This window comes from Polyodon spathula, chromosome 22, assembly GCF_017654505.1.
Source record: "Polyodon spathula isolate WHYD16114869_AA chromosome 22, ASM1765450v1, whole genome shotgun sequence".
Taxonomy (NCBI): domain Eukaryota; kingdom Metazoa; phylum Chordata; class Actinopteri; order Acipenseriformes; family Polyodontidae; genus Polyodon; species Polyodon spathula.
This window is the reverse complement of record NC_054555.1, coordinates 21,101,505-21,122,524: the sequence shown is the minus strand read 5'-3', so window position 1 is coordinate 21,122,524 and position 21,020 is coordinate 21,101,505. Positions and strand designations below refer to the sequence as shown.

General features: G+C 41.9%; 1 protein-coding gene across 2 annotated transcripts in view; it reads right to left on the bottom strand.

The window, feature by feature from the left end:
• LOC121296783 (tetratricopeptide repeat protein 28-like) overlaps positions 1 to 21,020 on the bottom strand; it is a 406,425-nt gene that overhangs the window by 362,107 nt on the left and 23,298 nt on the right. For both annotated transcript variants that reach the window (XM_041222559.1, XM_041222560.1), the window contains exon 2: positions 9,470 to 9,748. In XM_041222559.1, coding sequence (XP_041078493.1) covers positions 9,470 to 9,748 — 279 coding nt within the window. The remainder of the gene's footprint in view (positions 1 to 9,469; positions 9,749 to 21,020) is intronic.

Genomic DNA, 21,020 nt, shown 5'->3' with positions numbered 1-21,020 from the left:
TTTTTTAGTGCCTGTACTTAACAGGCATATTGATTTAACATATGGCTGCAACTTACTACACTCCTAGAAAGATGCATAGTGCATAAAAGATTCAGTTCAAAAATAAAAAAAAATTAACAATTTTATTTGAAGTAAATATTAGGTAGACATAAGCTGTCTTTTTTATAGTGTTACCAGTAAGTACTTCTGTTTTGTGTGATAATGACATTCAAATACATATATTAAGGCTTAAATCTTAAAATGCACACACACACACAAACACGTGTTTTGCATTGCTACAGTCTTGTGGTACTTGTGGTGTAATAAAGATCAAAGGGCTGGTCCTCCAAGAAATTGTTCATATTTGGGATGTCACTGCACTTGTAAGAAGGATTGCTCAGTACAATATCATATGGAACAAGGCTTTGGTACAGAGCATTCTGTTATGTGCCAATCTACTTCTACCAATACCAACATTGTACAAAATAACCTTCTCAATAGTGGATTAAAGAAATGCAAGAAGCAACAACAACAACGCTACAGGCATTTTGCTCAGTGATCTAAGGATCTGAGTAGGGTAATGTGTGCTATAAATATTGCCCCACATCTGGTATTTTAAATGGGTCAGGGCAGCTGGGTTAATGGATTACAAAATAACACTGAAGGGAATCTGACGTCAAAATCACATAATGACATGAAAGCTCATACGAGGATACCTGTGGATGACAAGGATGCAATGCTTGGATGTTGCCACGGTTATGTGACTAACAAGTATCAAATCCTCTAAATGCCACAGGCTCCACTTTAAAACTTGGCATGCCATAAATTTGTGGAAAACTTGCTCTCTTCTGTAAGCATATGGATCCAATTTTCAAAATCCTTAACTGTTTCAAAAGTACTTTAACACACTTAGAAAATGCCTTGTCCGTGCATTGGTTATTTGCCGGTCATGTCAGGGTTTTTACAGACGAGGATGGAAAACATAACCTTTTCTTAAATGTGCTTCATTCCAAAGGATTTTTCTTTTCGAATTTTAGAAATTTAGAACATTGATTACATTGACATAACCAGAAAAAACTTAGCAGGCAACCCTGAAGGGATCAGCCAAAACTGTTGAAAGCTGGAACTTTGTCATTTTATATACCGTAGTTAAAGTTTCAACTAAAGTAAATGGGTCTTCACTTTTCTGTGTATCATTTCACAAGAATCCCTTAATAGAATTACACCCTTATTGCATATTATTCTAGCAGTGTTGATGGGTCAGAATGAATCGTTTAAACATTAGTGCTACATTTTGTAATTTCTCGTTAACAGTTAACCACTGTTTAATATTTCAATGTTAGCCTAAAGTACAATGTAAAGGTTAATTTATTTCATGTTCAATGTTTATTATGTAAAATAAAAACATTTTCCATATAAAATAATGAATACATTTAAATTAGTATTTTTTGGTGAACAAAACAAAGGATCATGGTAGCAAAATCAAATGTGAATGCCACGTCAGAAATCATATGTGAAATTTAAATTGAAAGGAAATCTAACACCCCCTCATAATTCTTAAGTGATCATTATTATTTTTACCATTACTATGGCCACTCATACCAATGAATGTCCACTCAGTCCTCACTGTTTCATCATTGCTTCATCGGACATCTGCTGCCACCACCAACAACATTACAGCTAAGAACATACGAACATGAGAACATCTACAAACCAGAGAAGGCTACTCAACCCATGTGAGTTTGTCCAGTTCTAGCTGATTGATCTCAAAACTTTGTCAAGTTGGGTCCTAAGGGTCCCATGATTCTGCCTCAAAAATATGACTAGGAAACCTATTCCATACCCTCACCACTATCTGTGTGAGAATGTGTCTCCTACCTTCCTAAGTCTACCCCACCTTAATTTTCAACCGTGTCTTCTGGTCCTGGTTTCTGTGCTGCGCTTAAAGTACTGGTTTTGTGTTAACTGCAGTATATCTGTTCCTTTTTGGGTTTTAAAGGCTTCAAACTTGAATACATTTTCACAAAACAACCCTGCTATAAAACTGTCCAGAAAAGTTTAGAAAAGCAGTTAAATTGCAAGTTTGTAAGTGGGTCAAATTTAATGTGAAAAAAAATTTACTTTTAAGAATATTTTTTATACCAGTATTAGTAGCCCCACTCCACAGTGAGAAATATACTATCGTATCAAAACATTGTGTTTATGTTCCCACCATTCCAGTCATTTCGAATTGGGGTGGTGGTCAATGTTGACAGCAGACAAGGTTTAGACTTAGAGCTTAGCCTGAACATGATTACCTCCCACAGAAGACACACAAGCCAAACAACAAACCTCAAGTGGATTACAGTGCCCCCTGCTGCTCAGAAAGGAATCTTTGACCCCTGTGGTTTAAGAGAGAGAGAGAGAGAGAGAGAGAGAGAGAGAGAGAGAGGCATAGTACAAACTCTGTATGCCTGAAAATACTGCAGCTAGGAAACTGAGATTCTGGGAATTATAGTCTGATGCCTGATAATTTTGTCACACCTGAGATGGTGACCCAGAAAATGTTGACTGGATTTGTATATTTGTGGGATAAAAGTGTGGTCAAAGTTCAGTTATGTAATCGCACACCAAGAGCTGAAAAGAGTTCTGCTAATCAAAGGGGTGCTTGTCCAATCTATGCATGATCAACGGACAGACAAGGATTTCCTCCACTCACTGGTATTTAATGATATTAAACAACAGCAGACATAAATACCATTCCCTGAAACATGTCACACCAGCAGCACAGACAGCTGCAGGTGCCAGATAAACTGATTTCAGGGAGGTTTATAATGGTAAAGAAGAGGGGAAAACGCTTGAGTTATTGATACACAGCTAACAGTTTGATCCGTCCCTGGTACGATCTTTCAAATACACCCTACTGAGCTTAATAAGCAAGAGATAACTGCAATAAAACACATCACACACAGAGGATAATTGCGCTACTAAAGAGCATGATTTGATGGAAACCAGCAGTGGACTAGTACCTGTTCCAGTTAAACGCTTGAGAAACACCGCATTATTCACAAACCATTGCCTCTTTTCTCCTGTGGACACAATTCAATTCACTTTGACGATAGAAAAGGGGACATTAAAGCAAACTGTATATTATATATATAGGGTGATTATAAAGTAAGAGGGACACTTCAGCGTGGCTGCAAATGTATTTATTATATGAATGCACTTGCAGGACAAGCTGACTTTTGTGGAAGGAAGGCTACAGCACACTGTGTGACTGGCAGCATCCCCTATGACCAATGACCATACGTGCTACCTATGGGATTTCATTAGTGTTTATAGCCAATGAAAAAACTGTATTAATCTTACCTGCCGTGCATTTAGTGTGTAGATCTCGTGTGTGTGTGTGTGTATCAGGTATTTTACAAGTTAAAAAGGTCTCAGTTTGCATGCCTTTTTTTCAGGAAGACTGTTACTGTTTTACTTTCTAAGTCATTTCACCTCAGCGGAGTCTCTGGAGTCAATGTGAAACATGTCATTTACAAGGGAAGCAGTTTGTTGTTTATGAAAGGTGACAAGGGGGTGGGGTCAGATTCAATCTCATGTTTACCAGAACGAGTGTTTCTTTCAAAACTGGATATCTGAGACCTGTATAACAAAGTGCACAACAGGTTAGACTTTGTTAGCTATATTCTCTGTGATGTATTGTGTTATTCAATAAGATAATATTCATCTAATCCACAAACTCCCATGGCAGACAGTAACACTAAACCACAGGAAACAAAATGGTTGCCATAAAACAAAAACTAAAGATAAACCGCCTCTGGCATTGAAAGTGTTGTACCGTGAGCCCGGAGCCAGGCACCCTGATGTGCTTTCTACAAGCCTGGGCACTTTTACCTTTGCTTTTTCGTGACAGCACAGCAATATAACTATACAGTAAAACCGATCTCTTTGGGTCCCATTGTAACTTAATGAATGATGGGAAACCTCAATAACAAATCACCCCAAGTGCCGGATATTGCCAGGAATTCTACTTGGAGAGCCCCAGTTCACTGTCTTACAGTAACATCGTTCCTCTGCTCCTATACACTGTAATTGTAATTGATATCCATGCAGTTCAAAGAGGAAGAGTCACTTTCTAAACTTCACGGCTTCCAGCAAGCTCTGCCAATGCCTCATAAAGCACACATGAAATATGGACATGAAGAAAACTGAACATGAATGCAGTTCCCAGGATTGGAGTCTTTTATGAGAAAGCATAAAGCTGTAAACTTAAACCGCTTGTCTGAATAGGAAACAGCAATCTCTGCTTAAATATGGCTTGGAACTGGAAAAGCTGCAACGCAGACAATCCGTGTCCACAGCAAACTCACTTCTTTTGTGACTTCAAGGTTGTAATGACCAGTACCTGTGCTTGACCCAATCAGACCCCACCTCTTCCTATTTGCAGCAGAGAATGCAGGTATAAGGCTCACCTGGGTAAACTTCAAAATGAAAAGAAATTCTGAAACAGTAAAAAAAAAGCAGCAAAACTATACCTGTGAGAATGCCCATATGCCCTTAAAGAGACTGCAATAATATCTTGAATAATCCAGTATTTAGTAGACTTGGAGTTGTTGCAGGTTTCTGCTGTCTAGGATGATAAAGCATTAACAGATGTATTGAACAGGTACTTCACACAGGCCTTCACCGGTGAGGACACTAAAACATTCTCCCACATACTAGGCTTGATGCATTTAGGGTAAATGAAATAGAAGTACTGCAGGGACTAGAAAGTCCCCAGGAAAATCAATCCTCCAGTCTCAGCAGCATCTACTTGAGAGACCTTAAAAAAACAAGGAAAGTTATTGACAAACCATTAAAAAAGTCCCAGCTGACTGGTGGATTGAAAGTGCGGTACCGACAGACCCATTATAATATAATCATGGACTTCCTTTCTTATACGTTAGAGCATTACTTATAACAACATTATAAGAGACAGCCAACATGGATTAAGAAAAGTCAATCTTAACCTCCTTGACTTCTTATTGAGAGAGCACATGGCATACCTGTAACGTGGACTGGAAGAAAGGCCATTGATAAAGTGCCACATGAAAGACTCATTCATTTTTATTTTTTTATTTAGTAGTCATCAATTCATTTTTACCCCGTTTTTCTCCCAATTTGAAATGCCCAATTGTATTTAGTCTCAGCCAACCACTACCACCCCTGCGCTGACTCGGGAGCGCCGAAGACAAACACATGCTGTTCTCCGAAGCTGATCACTCTGCAGGCCTGCCATGCAGCCAGCTCAGAGATACAGTATCGGAGGACAATGCAGCTCTGGGCAGCTTACAGGCAAGTCTACAGGGGTTGCTGGTGCGCAGTGATCTGAGGACACCCTGGCTGAACTAAGCCCTCCACCCCCAACTGGCCAAGCACCACCCCCTGGGAGCTCCCATCCACTGTTGGCAGTGAAATAGCCTGGACTCGAACCAGCGATCTCCAGGCTATAGGGCGTGGGCACTCCACGCGGAAGGCCTTTATCGGATGCGCCACTTGGGAGCCCCGAAAGATTAATTCTTTAACTCAAATCAATGGGACTCCAAGGTTTCATAACTAGTTAAAACACAGGAAGCACAGAGTACTTTGTAAGGAGAGTAATTTCCAGCTTGGGCCATGGCTCAGCTGAGTGTAGCAGGGTCTGGTACACCCCTTATTTACATAAATTAAACGATTACAATCAATATACCGTAGGTGTTGCATGCCGGTCACAGAAATACATGATTAAAATACCAAGTGGATGGTACCAATCTAGAACACTGTAGCAGACGGGTTGCTGACAGCAACCAGGCAGAGCTGGTAAAAAAGCTAACGGAAAGGTTGGCTATACTGTCAGAAGTGTAGAGTACAAATCAAGGGCGGGGTTATGCTACGGCTGGTAAAATATATTAACCCCTATATATATATATTGGTCCCCTTACAAAAATAAGTCTGGAGAAGAGCCATGAGACTGCTCTCAGTGGAGTTATGAAGACAGGTTGAGGGGAGACTGGATTTCAGTTCGTAAAATCATAAGGTCAACCAGGACCTTCCAGGACCAGAGGACACAGTTCGAAATGAACTGGACTTAGGACAGAGAGACGCTTTTTAACACAGACAGCAGTGAGGGTGTGGAAACAGATTACCGTGTCATGCTGTTGATGCCATGAGTCACTGAGATCCTTTAAATTTGGACTTTGTATAAGGTAATAATGCCAGAGAGCAGTTTGGTATTCATTTCTAATATTCGTGCCTGCATTCCATGTATTTAGCAATGTAATAACTATTACACTGCGGTCAGCAAACTGGGATGCAGTCTGTTTTGGTTTGTCAAAAACAGCTTCAAGAAAGTAAAGCCATCTTCCCATGGTGTTTTATTTCGTTGCAGTTTTACTTTCTTTAAGCACTTCCAGAATACTGTCTCCCGCTCTCATGCCCTTCCAGTTGCTTTCATTTCAAAGTGAAGAGGTTAAATAAACACCCAATGTTTCATCAACATGGCATGCAGCTTAACCCTCCCTTTGCTTGCAGATCAATACAAAATATGTAGTTATCAATTACTATATGATAATGGAATTGACTGTCCCACTTACAGCTCTGGCCAAAATTTTTTGCATCACCTTAAATTTTAAGTTTAAGACATAGGGATTCCAAGTCAGTATATCCTTTGATATTCATTTTCATTTTTACTTCACTGGCCTCAGGCCCACTTTTTAAAAATTTAAATTCCACTACATTTTATTTCCAGGCCAGATCTTACAGCTGACAAAACAATGCTGTCAAAAAAATTAAAGCTATGCTGAAAACAGAAAATTCAGCATAATTGCTATAACTTTAGGGCTGGTTATGCGTAACTCTGAAAAAGTAACTCCATCTCCACAGATTTTGACACTCTCAAATAACTTGAGACAATAAACCATCTCTCTCGCTAATGTTGTACCAAAGTCAAATAAACACTTACCTTTTTATTTATATAGCTGTGGCAGGTAGAAGCCTTGCTGCTGTAAATAGTGTGTGGGGGAATGTAAGGTTGGCAGGGATGGGGTTAAATCTGTCAGCAATCCAGGTGTGGCCATTGCCCAATGAAGTAATTGAGTGCTACAAGTGTGTCGTTCTTTTGTTTAAACCTTTTATTTGGCCCTCATGTCGTGTTTATTTTGTTCCTGTGTTTTTTGTTATTTTGTTAAATAAATGTGCGCATACAAGCCCTCTGGGTCTAAATCCTGCCCGTAGCCAGCCTGGGCCATGACGATACCCTGCCACAATACCTAATACAGTTCCTTACAGTGCTTGAGAACTACAGTCATCAATTGTAATTTCATTTTATTTGTTGTATTTCTGCATGGTTAGTGGAGAAGTGTGTGAATGCTCTCCCATATAGTTCAGTAACATCAAGTCTCGTATCTCTGCTTTGCAATGGACAGCATGCTGGTTTCTGGCCCTGAAGACTGGGGTTTGGTCCACCTCTCCCTATACATCAGAGCTTCTCAAGCGACTGGTAGCAGCATCCCTTTCATTAAACAGCCTTTTAGTTCCCATATATCTTTTAGTAAGCAATATAAAAATGTTATCATATTCACTTCTCAATGCTGTTTTATTTCTAACTGTAATAAAGACCACATGTTCTATGTACTGAACCCTTAAAAATGATGGCAACAATTTCATACTTTTTAGGGATCATTTGAAACCACTGCAGACATACTTCCTTTCCTTTAATCATAATAAATAATAATTGTCATTAACATAACACTATCACTAGCAATAGCCCCAGAAGTAACTGGAGCATTTATACAAAAACTTTGCAGTGCTAAACTTACATGTAATCTTCCCAGACTTCAAATAACCTTTGTACAGTGTGAAACCGAGTCAGTGAAGCGATGGTTATCACCAGCAAGCTGCATGGGCTGTAGCAGGCAGTTTCACATCCAGTAGCAATGATTAGACTAACCCCATCCTTCACCAAAGAATCAACGCCAACCCAACCCTTGGTTTTCGTGGAAGCTCTCCAGAAAGTAATTGAGTACAGTTAGAGTCAGTGCGCTCCCGCGTTCATAGCAGAGGAAACAGCCTCGCCAACTGTCAATCTGAGCATGCAGTCAAAGCAACCACTTCCCGGCTAGTAACAGAAAAAAATATATTAACCTAATCAAAAGCAAGTATCCTCACAATCAACCGTGACAGTAACAATAAAAAGTAACCTGTTCATCCTGGACTATGAACTGAGAAATTATGATAAACCAAATCAGCTCTGTCACAGCCAGAATGACAGTACAACTGGCCAATAGAAGGTCAGAGTGGCAGTGATGGACGTTAGGGCTGGCCAATAGGCGCTGACATTAAGGTCAGAGTAGGAGAAATTGGAATGCAGACCCCAACACTGTAAAACAACAATTATAACAGGCTGGAGAGAGGAGAGGAGAGTACAGGATCTGCTGTGTCCCTGGTGACCATATTTGAGAAATTATGTGTGGTCCCGTAGCTAAAGAAAAGAGCTTGTAACTAGGAGGTCCCCGGTTCAAATCCCAGTGCGCTCACTGACTCACTGTGTGACCTTAAGCAAGTCACTTAACCTTCTTGTGCTACATCTTTCAGGTGAGACGCTGTTGTAAGTGACTCTGCAGCTGATGCATAGTTCACACACACTAGTCTCTGTAAGTTGCCCTGGATAAAGGCGTCTGCTAAATAACTTCATAATAATATTGTGTTGATGATGCAGACTTACCTGTCCAGCAACGAGTAATAGAAAGATGTGTCAGTCCACTTCAAGCTAACCAACCCTGGTCTTTCAGCACAGCCTGGCTACTACTTTCTAAAAGCTGTGCCAGTACCAACAGTTAAGCTATAACAGACCCCACTGAAACTTAAGAATCAAAGTTGCTCTCTGAATGTCACCATTCTGATATTAGGGATTAAAATGTTGTTAAATTGGTTATGAAAAACATTTTGAAATTACCAATACATTTTCAGTACAGTCATTTATCTTTCACTAACAGATTCAACTGTCCCAGTATTTCAAATGCACACTGAAAACGTCCCATGAACCCCAACCCTAAGCCTCATGCCTCCCTATTAAACACCATTAATCAAGCAAACAAAAAAAAAAAACATTCACCAGCATCTGTGGGGAATCTCAATCAGGTCAAGAAGTGAAATCTTTCACCTAAACTAAGCAAATTAAGTGAAGTCCAGCGGAAGTGCAAAAGGCTTCTTAAACACTTAAATCAAGCCTGAGCATTTGTGATCAGACTTTATATTATTTATTTTACCAGAATCTAACCCTGTAAGATGTGATGTATCCAACCCCCCATTCCCTTTTACTATTGTTATTTACTGTAACAGGCTAGCAGCAATATATGTTCCAATATATTTCACTGAGCTAACATCCCCATAATCACGCAGTGGTTGCCCTTATACAGAAGTACAAAGCAAATCGCCATAAAATAACGAACAGTAAAACAAGATGGACAACATGTTACATTTGACCTACCTTAGGCCATTTAGGATTGAGAAGCCTTGCTTTAATTGCATCCTCCAGGGCCCGCTCACACTCCTGGATTTTCATATACGCCGCTGACCTGTTGCTGTAGAGGATGCAATTTTGCGGGTCTGCCTCCAGGGCCTCTGTGTAGAGTCTGATCGCCGTGTGGAAATCTCCTTTCTGACATGCCTGGTTACTCTGACGAACCTTCTCAATAAATTCAGCTTTGCTGAGGCTAGGCATATCGCAGCTCCTAACTCCTAATGTCTTGGTTCTAAAGACTGAAATCTGGAAAAAAAAAAAAAACACAACATAAACACTTGTGGAATACTGCTGTAGGCAGGCATAGAGTGCACATTTCCAAAGTATATACAGTTATGGTTTTAAAAACAGATCAAACAGTTCATATGAAACTTCCACTATGTGATAAGAATGTAAGAATAAGAAAATTGACAAACAAGAGCAGGCCATCCGGCAAATCTGTGCTCACGCAGTAGCTGATAAATCCCAAAATTGTCAAGTTCGGTCTTAAAGAACCCAAGTGATTCATGACTTGGTAACCCATTCCATACCCTCACTACTGTGAAGAAGTTTGTCCTCAGTCTATCTCCACTTAATATCGCTTGAAGTATTGGTTAGGGTTAACTCTCAACAATCTCTATGGCAGTATATATATATACAGTGCCTATAGAAAGTCTCCACCCCCTTTAACTTTTTTACATTTTGTTGTGTCAGTGCCTCAAGAGATTCATGCATTTAAATGAGGATTTTTTTCCACTTAAAAAAAAAAGTCCACTTAACAAAAAGTTTTTATTGAGAAAAAATATATATATTAAAACTACAAAACTGAAAGATCATAACTGGATAAGTCTCCACCCCTTGAGTTAATACGTGGTGGAAGCACCTTTGGAAGCAATTACAGCTGTGAGTCTGTTGGGATAGGTCTCTACCAAATTTGCACACCTAGATTTGGCAATATTTGACCATTCTTCTTTACAAAACTGTTCAAGCTCTGTTAAGTTCCTTGGGGAGCGTTGACGGACCGCAATCTTCAAGTAATGCCACAAATTTTCGATTGGATTTAGGTCAGGGCTCTGACTGGGCCACTCAAGGACATTTACCTTTTTGTTCTTTAGCCACTCCTGGCTGTGTGCTTTGGGTTGCTGTCATGCTGAAAGGTGAACTTCTGTCCCAGTTTCAGCTTTCTTGCAGAGGGCAGCAGGTTTTCCTCAAGGACTTTTCTGTATTTTGCTCCATTCATTTTCCCTTCTATTCTGTCAAGTGCTGCAGTCCCTGCCGATGAGAAACATCCCCATAACATGATGCTGCCACCGCCATGCTTCACTGTAAGGATGGTATTCTTTGGGTGATGCACTGTGTTGGGTTTGCGCCAAACAAAATGCTTTGCATTTAAGCCAAAAAGTTGCATTTTAGTTTCATCAGACCACAAAACCTTTTGCCACATGGCTACAGAATCTCCTGAGCGGTTTTTGTTTGCATACTTCAAATAGGATTCAATGTGGGCTTTCTTGTCACATGCACACTTTGACCAGTCTTGGCCATAAAAGTCTGTAGCTCTTGCAAAGTTGCCATTGGCCTCTTGGTAGACTCTCTGATCAGTCTCCTTCTTGCTCGGCCATCCAGTTTGGAAGGACGACCTGATCTGGACAGGGTCTTGGTGGTGCCATACACCTTCCACATCTTAATAATCGTCTTGACCATGCTCCAAGGGATATTCAAGGCCTTTGATATTTTTTTATACCCATCCCCTGATCTATGCCTTTCAACAACTTTGTCCCAGAGTTCTTTTGAAAGCTCCTTGGTGCTCATGGTTGAGTCTTTGCCTTGAAATGCAGCAGGGGAAACCTACAGGAACTGCTGAATTTATCCTGAAATCATGTGAATCACTGAAATTTAACACAGATGGAGGTCACTTAACTTGGTGTGTAATTTTGAAGGTGATTGGTTACACCTGAGTTAATTTAGGATTGATATTACAAGGGGGGTGGACACTTATCCAACCAAGTTATTTCAGTTTTTATTTTTAATTCATTTTGTACAAATTTCTAGAATATTTTTTTTCACTTGGGAATTGTGAGGTAGGATGTGTAGATAAATTTAAAAAATAACTATTTTAATGCATTTTAATTCCAGGCTATAAGGCAACAAAAGGTGAATATTTTGAAAGGGGGTGTAGACTTCTATAGGCACTGTACTGTGGGACTGCACTTCCCATTGTGGCATTACTGTACCCTGGAATGTATGCAGTAGATTCATGTAATCAACACGTCAGCTGCTATGTCATGCCTGCTTATTCATTCACCAAGGTGTCATTTTCCCTCCTCGGGATCACTGCCCGCTTTCTTAAATCAAGACTTCCAAAAACACCTTATCAGAATTATAATGAATTCAGAATTCTGAGACCCAGGTTGTGACTCATAGCAAGGCTTATCACCACGTCACTCCTGATCTGCTCATACCAGGTTGTCTTGTCCCAGTGGCTCATGTTGTTCATATTTAGGGCTCTTCACAGCCAGGCAAATGTTTCTCTCTCAGAGTTGGCAGAGTGTTATGGTCCCAGATTGAAATTTGCTGAATATGACCTTCACTGTGTTCCTTTCTTCTGTACCTCCACTTTTCAAGCTTGCTCTTCTAGTTGCTATACTCTTAATCTATGTAAATCACTCCCAAGGGTTAATAGAAGCATCTCTATTTGAAGGTTAAAAGCCATATTCAGAAACAACACTTCATTTAATTGTTAATACCCCCTTACGAGTGCTACTCAGTGTGAAAAATCACTAACTTGGCACACTTAATTGAACACAAAAATCAAGTACTGTTTCTGAATATGGCCGTAACACGTTCCATTTTGGCTGGGTCTAAACGAGACGATTTTGTAAAGCACTCTGAGCAACTGTAAAATGTATGAGGCACTCTAGGCATACGAGATCAATTATCATTTGATTATTGATTGATTAAAATCCTCCTGTATATGAGTAGGAATAACTAGTACTAAGAAGTAGTAGTAAGAAGTAAATGTTTAATCTCTCATCAAAAAATCAAGCAAACAAAACAATAGATCTTCAACATGACGTCTGGGGCTAATGCTAATGTTTATACTAGGCTGTGGAGACTCTCTGATTCCCTTTAAGATGTTTGAAGTATTTCTGTAATGGAGTGGAATAAAGCATGATAATTACTCAAGTAATAAGAACCAGTCAAGAACAATCTATCAGTGTGATTTTTTATAGAACCCGCTGTGATCAAACCAACCAAAACCACTCCTATTTTCTCTGCGATTATCTCTGGATGCTAATCAGTTTGATTTCACATAGGGAGTGAACCTATGGTTAAACTCGACAAAGAACTACATATCCCATTGATTAGTACTCAATTGTCGAGATGATGGAAAGACAGATTGTCTTGTTGTGACATGAATACATTCATTACTAGGCTTCTTTGGTTTAAAGTGATGATACCTGCCAACAAAAAAAAAAAAAAAAAAAAAACACCTTAAAATTGAGACAAGCGACGTTACAAGCAGTGTTTCAACAAGTTTAGTAGCAAGCATCCTTCAGCTCAAAACCTGGAACTAAAAGTATATGTGGCTCAGAAATATTGCCATTTCATTTCTGTACAACACAAGCTCCTCCGAGAGTAACAGGTAACCCATTCGGTCTATAGATCCTGTGTAATGCTGGCGTGTTACAGGTGTTCTATAATGCTACACATAACAGCCGTGCTTTCATGAACTACATTTACCAATAATCCAGACAACTACCCAAAATACACCTCAGCAGCCAGATCTACATTGAACTGAGAGGTAATGCAGTAAAGAACAGAGTGCCAATGTAACTTGCTAGCTGCTTGACACTGTTTCACCTCTCATGTCTAAAACATTGACTTAAATTCCCTGGTTTGCAGTTCTTTACAAGCCTACTGTATGTCTTTGCAAAGTACTTATAAAAGAGTATGCATTTGTTCTAAAGTGTGACAGTCTAATGCATTCATTATGAGTACTAATGAAAACTTCAGCCTCATAACTGTGGCTGTATTTACGGCAGTTTCTAAATGTAAACAGCTCACAACACATTCCTTGGGTTTTTCATTTCCTAATGTAAGAAATAAAATATCTAAACATAAATTCTAATGTTTTTTTTCAGATTCATCAAAAGCGGATTAAAATAGCTCCATGATTTGTACGAAGGCCTGGACCCTCGTAGGTCATTCCCATGGCAACACTCCCAAGCTCTCATTTACTGTGGTGTTGATGATATAAAGCTTGAAATAGACTGCAAAAAAATCTGTGTTTATAAACTTTATTTTCACCTTGACTTGACTGAAGCTCATTCGGTTTCATTCTGCCCAATGCTGTCGTTATTAGGAGCACAATGAGATGAGTTCTTCTTGAGCACTGTAATCGTTTCCTCTGACAGAGTAAATCTGTTAATTTGTAACCTGTGCATGTAATTGGAAGTCACAAGTTTAATACAATATAGAACCCTGTGTATGGGTGTTCCCAGACTGTTATTTTGCCTGTACAACTAGATGATTCTATGTTACTGCTCCAGTGGGAGCTGGGCTTTTGTTTTCTGTTTTGCTTTTGTTAAAAGTGTTTTGTTTTTCTTTACATTCTTTAATAAAAGTGCTCACAAGAGCTGCGACTGTGTATTTGCCACTTAGCCTGAGCACTAGGCCCGCAGCACCGCAGACATCAACACTAAAATGATGAGTTTTTTCCATTAGGTTAAATTCTCCATGTGGAAAGTACTTTAGAGATTACAAGAAGAATGTTAGGATAAATGTACATCAGCAAGTTCAAATGCAAGTGTTAACTGCACAGTGTAGCAAAGCTCCCAAGTTAACCAACTGGAATCCTGGTCCTGACAACAATTAATCTGACCTCTGTTATTTAAATTGCATTTCGGAAAAAAAAAAAAAAACAACATTGGCTGATTTACAATTATATTTGAAACTTAAATTAAGAACCCAATCAATCAATGGAGTGTAGATACTCTATGAACTCTCTACAAACAACGTAAGGTTGCGGATGCAACCCTGGTTCTCTGAAAGAGAAAACAGCCATCAACTAATGGGTATCACCGTCAGGATTATGCTGAGCTTAATATAAAAGCTGCCTTTAGGCCTCCGTAGCTCTGATGTCAGCGCCCCGCCCCTCGGGTGCTGAATGACTATGCAGAGCGTAGGAATCCCAGTCTCTTTTGCTTCAGGCTGCAAGGGCTACAGAAGCGACCTCGCTGCTTGATGGCTATTTTTTCTTTCAGAGAACCGGGGTTGCATCCGCAACCTTACGTTCTCTTTCAATTCGAAAATAGCCATCAACTAATAGGTACTGTGTACCAAAGCAGTTGCGAGGGAGACCATGCGGCAGTAGGATAGGACCGGTCTACATGTAAAAAATATACACGAAACAGTGCCTCAGCGTGTGGTTCGAAAGACATATGTCCTAACACTGTTCTATGAACAGAGGGTCTTTAACGGTACGATATCGTACCGGGATACTCTTACCACGTGGGTAACGCTGGAGAGTCTAATCCAGACTAACACCAAGTGGTTTCTTCCACTGGTGTAATAGAGTCCAAGACCAAAGCTCCAAAGAGTGGAGCAGAGGAATCCAGCACATTCAGCCTGTAGAACCTCATGAAAGTGTGTGGCGTAGCCCAGCTAGCCGCAGCACATATTTCAGACAATGGGACACCTCGAAAGAGGGCCCAAGACATCACCATACCCCTGGTAGAATGCGCCTTCAGTTGCCCCGGAGGGGAAAGGCCAGCAGATTCATATGCCAGAGCAATGGCATCCGCTATCCAATGGGACAGGCGCTGTTTAGACAATGCCTGACCCAGCGTCCTAGAACCATAGCACACAAACAACTGTTCAATGAGTCTGACACCCCTTGTATGGTCAATATAGTACCTCAATACCCGCACCAGGCAGAGCATGTGCAACCGTTGGTCCTCCAGAGAAGAGAAGGGAGGAGGACAGAATGTCATCAACTCCACAGATTGGTTCACGTGGAACGGGGATATTATTTTCGGCAAAAATGCAGAGTTTGGTCGCAATGGAGACTCTAGACCCATCTCCAGCGATGCGAGTGCAAGAAGGGTGCACTGAAAGCTCACTCACCCGTTTTGCTGAAGAAACAGCCAGCAAAAACGCAGTCTTTAAGAACAGGAGCTTCAGATCCACAGTGTGGAGTGGCTCAAATGGGGCTTTTGTAAGGGCTTCCAGCACCACATCAAGTTGCCACGAGGGGAGGCTAGACGTCCTGGGAGGACGCAGCCTCCTCACAACCTTAAAAAACTGTGACGCCAGGAAATGGTTTCCAGGCGATAACCCATCTATGCGCGTGTGACAAGCAGATATGGCTGCCGTCATCTAATAGTGTTTGGAGAAACTGTAAGATAATTGCCCTGGGCCAGACACCAGTCCTGAAATAACTGCCACTTATACAGTATTGCGACCTGGTAGAGGGAGCTCTCACGCTCTAAATAGTGGCAATAACTGCCGATGACAGCCCTAGAGTTGACAGGCGTTCCTGTTCAGGGGGGAGGCCCATAGCTGCATCATCTGGGGGTTCGGGTGCCACAGATCGCCCTGGGCCTGAGAGTGGAGATCTACCCGCAGGGGGATCTGCCTCGGCTGGCCGTGCAGGAGTTGCACCAGGGTCGAAAACCAGGTCCTTCGGGGCCACCGAGGAGCTACCAGAAAACTGTAGCTTTCTCTACCCTGACCTTCTCTAGGAAGGCGGGGAGCAGTGGTATCGGTGGGAAGGCATATAGAAGACAAGTAGACCACTCGTGGGCCAGGGCATCGACTCCTAAGGGACTGTCGAGGTCTCTCATCGAGAACCAAAGAGGGCAGTGCGTATACTCCCGCGAGGCAGAGATCTACGTCTGCTCAGCCGAACCACTCCCAGATGCGTTCCACCGCCCTGGGGTGGAGACACCATTCCAAGGCCAGGGGACCTCCCCTGGAGAGGAGATCGGCGGCATGGTTGAGTCGGCCCGGTAAGTGGACTGCTCGAAGAGAAGCCAGCAGGGGCTGCGACCACAGTAACAGCCGAACCGCCATGCGGTGAAGGCTCAGAGATCTCAGGCCGCCCTGGCGGTTGATATATGCCAAGACCGTGGTGTTGTCTGACCACACCAGCACGTTTGTTCCAGACCACCGGAAGAAAGTGCTGTTGAATGAGATCTACTGCCCTGAGTTCCAGGACACTGATGTGGGCTGAGGCCCAAGGCCCCGTCCACACTCCCCGAGTCCTCACACCATTCCAGACTGCGCCCCAGCCATGATTGGAGGCGTCTGTGGTGATTACTTCCCTCCGGAAGATGGGACCCGTAGTTGTCCCCTGACAAAGGTTGGAGGGGATCCTCTACAAGCGCAGTGTTCTCCAGCAGGATTGGGATATCACCAGCCTACAATGTCTGTCTCGTTGCGGGTGAAGTGCAAACGAGTTGAACCAAGCCTGAAAAGGCCTTTGGTGGAGAAGGCCCAAAGGAAGGTAACTCTCTGAGTTGTTAATGTGGCCTTCATAGACAACAAGTCTAGGTGGAGGCCCAGAAAATCTAATTGCTGGCTTGACGTGAGGCAGCACTTTTGCAGGTTCATCCTGAGACCGAGCCGCTGGAGGTGGTCTGTGACCAACACCGTATGTGCCAGGGCTTGCTCCTATGACTGAGCGCAGACGAGCCAGTCGTCTAGATAATTCATCAGTCAAATGCCCTGAACCCGCAGGGGGGCCAGAATGGCGTCCATGCACTTGGAAAAGGTGCGAGGAGCAAGGGACAGGCCGAAGGGGAGCAGTACTCGTAGAACCTGCCCTGAAACGTGAAGCGAATGTATTTCCAGTGCCCGGGCCTGATGGGTATGTGAAAGTACACATCCTTCAGGTCCACGGTGGTAAACCAATCACCCGGCCGAATGGCCTGGATGACATGGTGGTGCGTGAGCATTTTGAAACGTAACACCCGAAGGTGTTTGTTCAGAAGTCTCAGATCCAAGATTGGGTGGGACCCGCCGTCCTTCTTGGGCACTAGGAAGTACTTTGAATAGAACCCCTCCCTGTAAGAGTAGGGACCTACTTTGCGAATGGCACACTTCAAGAGAAGCGCCAGGATTTCAGTGTTGAGAGCCGCATGTTGGAGCGGGTCCTTCACTGCAGTTACAATCACCCCCCGAAAGGGGGGTGGTTTTAACTGGAACCGAAGGCTGTAATCAGCCCGCATAGTCTTGCGCACCCAACTGTCGTTGGTGCTGGTTTACCAGTATACTAACTGGGAGACAGGGGTTGAAGGCTGATGTGGCCCTTCAGGGATGCTGAGCCTTCGGTCACGCTGGAGGCACAGTGACGGGACCCTTGGGTAGCTGGCGACTGCCACCCCCCCTTGGGCACCAGTTGCCCCTCTTTGCAGGCCGACCGCGCTGCAGGGCAGGTGCTGCTGGGCATGCTGTAGGAGCACGAGCAGGCCTGGGTGTAGGCTGTCGCCTCCACGGGGGAAGCCCTAGCAGGCAAGGCAGGCTTACGTGGAAGTAGCTAGGCATACTAGTGCAGGCAGTGTATGGAGCAGGCTACGGTCTAATAAAGACCGCTGCTGAGTGTCTAGCAGGCTATGATCTAAAAAGATCGCTGCTGTAGTGTTCCGTCTGGCCCAAGGCCAACACACACACACACCTCGTGTTTCTCTCTGAAAGAAAGAAAAACAAATGTTAGTACAAGTAATAAAATATACAGGTAATAACAATAAGCTCTCAAAGTAATAAATAATAATAGTAAGTGAGACAGACTCAGACTCAAAGAGTCAGCAAGCTGAAAAGAGCAAGAACGCTCAGTGCTTAAGGGGCAGTGCCAGCCGGCACACCGAATATGAGAGTTAAAGCGGGCGCAAAATTCAACCGAGCTCGGTGAATTGCGGTCCACGCTCAGAGATCGTAACTAGGTTTTCAGTGAGATAAACCCGGGGAAGGGGCACCTGCCAGCTTCCTGCGCACAATTAAAGCAATGGAGGGTACAAACACTGAATTTTATTTTTTAATAGTCAGAGTGTTGTAGAACAACAAATAGATTACGTTCAATCCTGATCAGCAGCTGAAAGCAAAAGAGGCTGGGCTTCCTACGCTCTGCATAGTCATTCAGCACCCGAGGGGCGGGGCGCTGACGTCAGAGCTACGCAGGCCTAAAGGCATCTTTTATATTAAGCTCAGCATAACACTATCACCTGATGGTGATACCCATTAGTTCCCATTAGTTGATGGCTATTTTCGAATTGAAAGAGAACTGGTTGACAACTGCGCAGACACAGAGGACTCTGCTTTGCACTGAGGCCAGGAATCCAACAAGACTGGCCTTAACCCTATTGTTACACCGAGTTTTATTTTGATGGTTGTACAATAACTGTCGCAGGTCTGCAGGTTTTAATGTCAATTTGCCAGTCTGACCTGTGAAATGCAGCTCGCTTGGGTGTTCTATGTGGTGGTGGAAAGACAGAGATACATCCAATAGACGTCAGCAGTGGTGGTGTTTAGGTTATTTATACAGGGCTCTCTTGTGTAACAAGTTCCCAAAAATCTAACATTTAACAGTGCATGTGCGCCTCTTTAGGGTATGTAAGGTTCGCTCCATGCAACATCTAAAAAATCAAATGCTTAGCTTCACTGGCAGCACAAAGTACTTTAAAATCCAGTCCTATCATAAAAATACACTGTATCCCTGCCAGCCCAACGTGCAGGTGAAATCAATTACTCCTGCATTAATCATGCAAGCGCTTGCATGTCTGTGTTGAGCCCTATTGGTCGTTTTGACTGCAGTCAGAGCAGAGGTTAACCCTTTAGGACCAGGATTACTTGCTGTTAGTTCCTCCTCAATCTGGGACACTTGAACCGCATGAAATACACTTCAAATAGAAATATATACATTTGAATTTCTGTTGACGCCTCTCGTCATTTTCAAAGCAGAACACAAACTGATTAGGGAGAGAGAAAAATGATTTGGGAGAGAGCTCCTCTGTCACTTCAATAGTGTACTTGTTTATCAAGTTGTCCAGCGCATATTTGTCTTTCAAGCCCTATGCTACAGGGATTATATAGGAGAAGGTAGTTCACAGTGTTTCAAAGCTCCATGATAGCATTTGTTTCATTAAAAGCCAGTAACACTGTTATTATCCTCTGTTTACATTGTGGGCACTAATATGTGCTTCCGTGATCTTATAAATGTTAGTAAATTTTATACATTAATTGCTGTCATATGTTTCAATTAAAACCATAATGTTAGTATTGTCAGTTTGATGATAAACTGTGCTTTAATAGCTCTTTTTGCCTTTGGTTTTAAAGACCTGTAAAAAAAAAAAAAAATCCAGGTATGCTATACTCATTTGTATAAGAGTGCAATTTGAATTAATAGCAGTCACTTTTAAATAAAACAGTTGCTAGCTGTGATTTGTATATTAATGCAATGACATTTTTTTAATAAGAATGCTTTAATGGGTTTATGTTATTTACATTATAACATTTTAATATACTTGTTGCTCTGACATTGCCTACTTAACTGTGTATAGGCGAGTGAATAAGAGCACGTGGCTGTGACTTATTTTAATTGATCATTTTTCAGACAGAGCAAAATAAAAAATTACCTTGAACCCAAACCTATGAGAGGGGATGCTGTTGGTTAATAGAACAAAGAGGCTAAAAAACACAGCACAGAAATTGACTACTATTATTTCCTTGTGTATCCATGTCTCTCAATTCCAGAAGAACCGTACCCTGTATCTGACAGGTCACATGACAGCAGAGATGATGAATATGGATGGTAGCAAAAGCACTGTTGGCTGACTTACTGGGAATTTATACCCAAAGCATATGACATTGCTTTGACAAAGCTACGAGGAATGCTTTCATAAACTATGCAGGGCAAGCATTATTTATTTAAATGTATTCCTGTGAATAAAAAACAGTTTGATATTCATGAATGTGTTCTAGACGGTTGTTAAAGAAGCAAACAGTAGCCTAAAGCTGTTTCATGAATATCAAACCCCATTGTATTTATACACTTTAATACTCTTCAAGCAGCGTCCTCCGATCATAAGCCTGCCTGGTTACACGCTGCCCTGGAGACCTGCCCTCCTTTCACTGCTCAGCTGGGACAATGACAATGCAACAGGAGGCAATGATTACACAATGCACCAACAACAAGTTATTACGTGTGAACATCTGGAAGAAATGAGGGGACAAATCAACTCACAAGAAAGAACATCAAATATGTGTTAAAGTATTCTAAAAAGGATCAAAAATATACTTTTGTACCTGTATATAGCGATATATAACAACAATAATAATGTACAAAATATATTCCAGAATATAGGTGAAATCCAACAGAATACCTGATTCCACTGAAGCCACACTCAGCATGGAGGCAGGATTCACTGTAACAGGCTTTTTTTAAAATGAAAAGGCTGGCCTTTAAGGAAAGACCCAAGCAGATGGACACACTACAGTATTGAAGTAGATTATTTTAGAGACAACCCTCTCTCTCACTAATAAA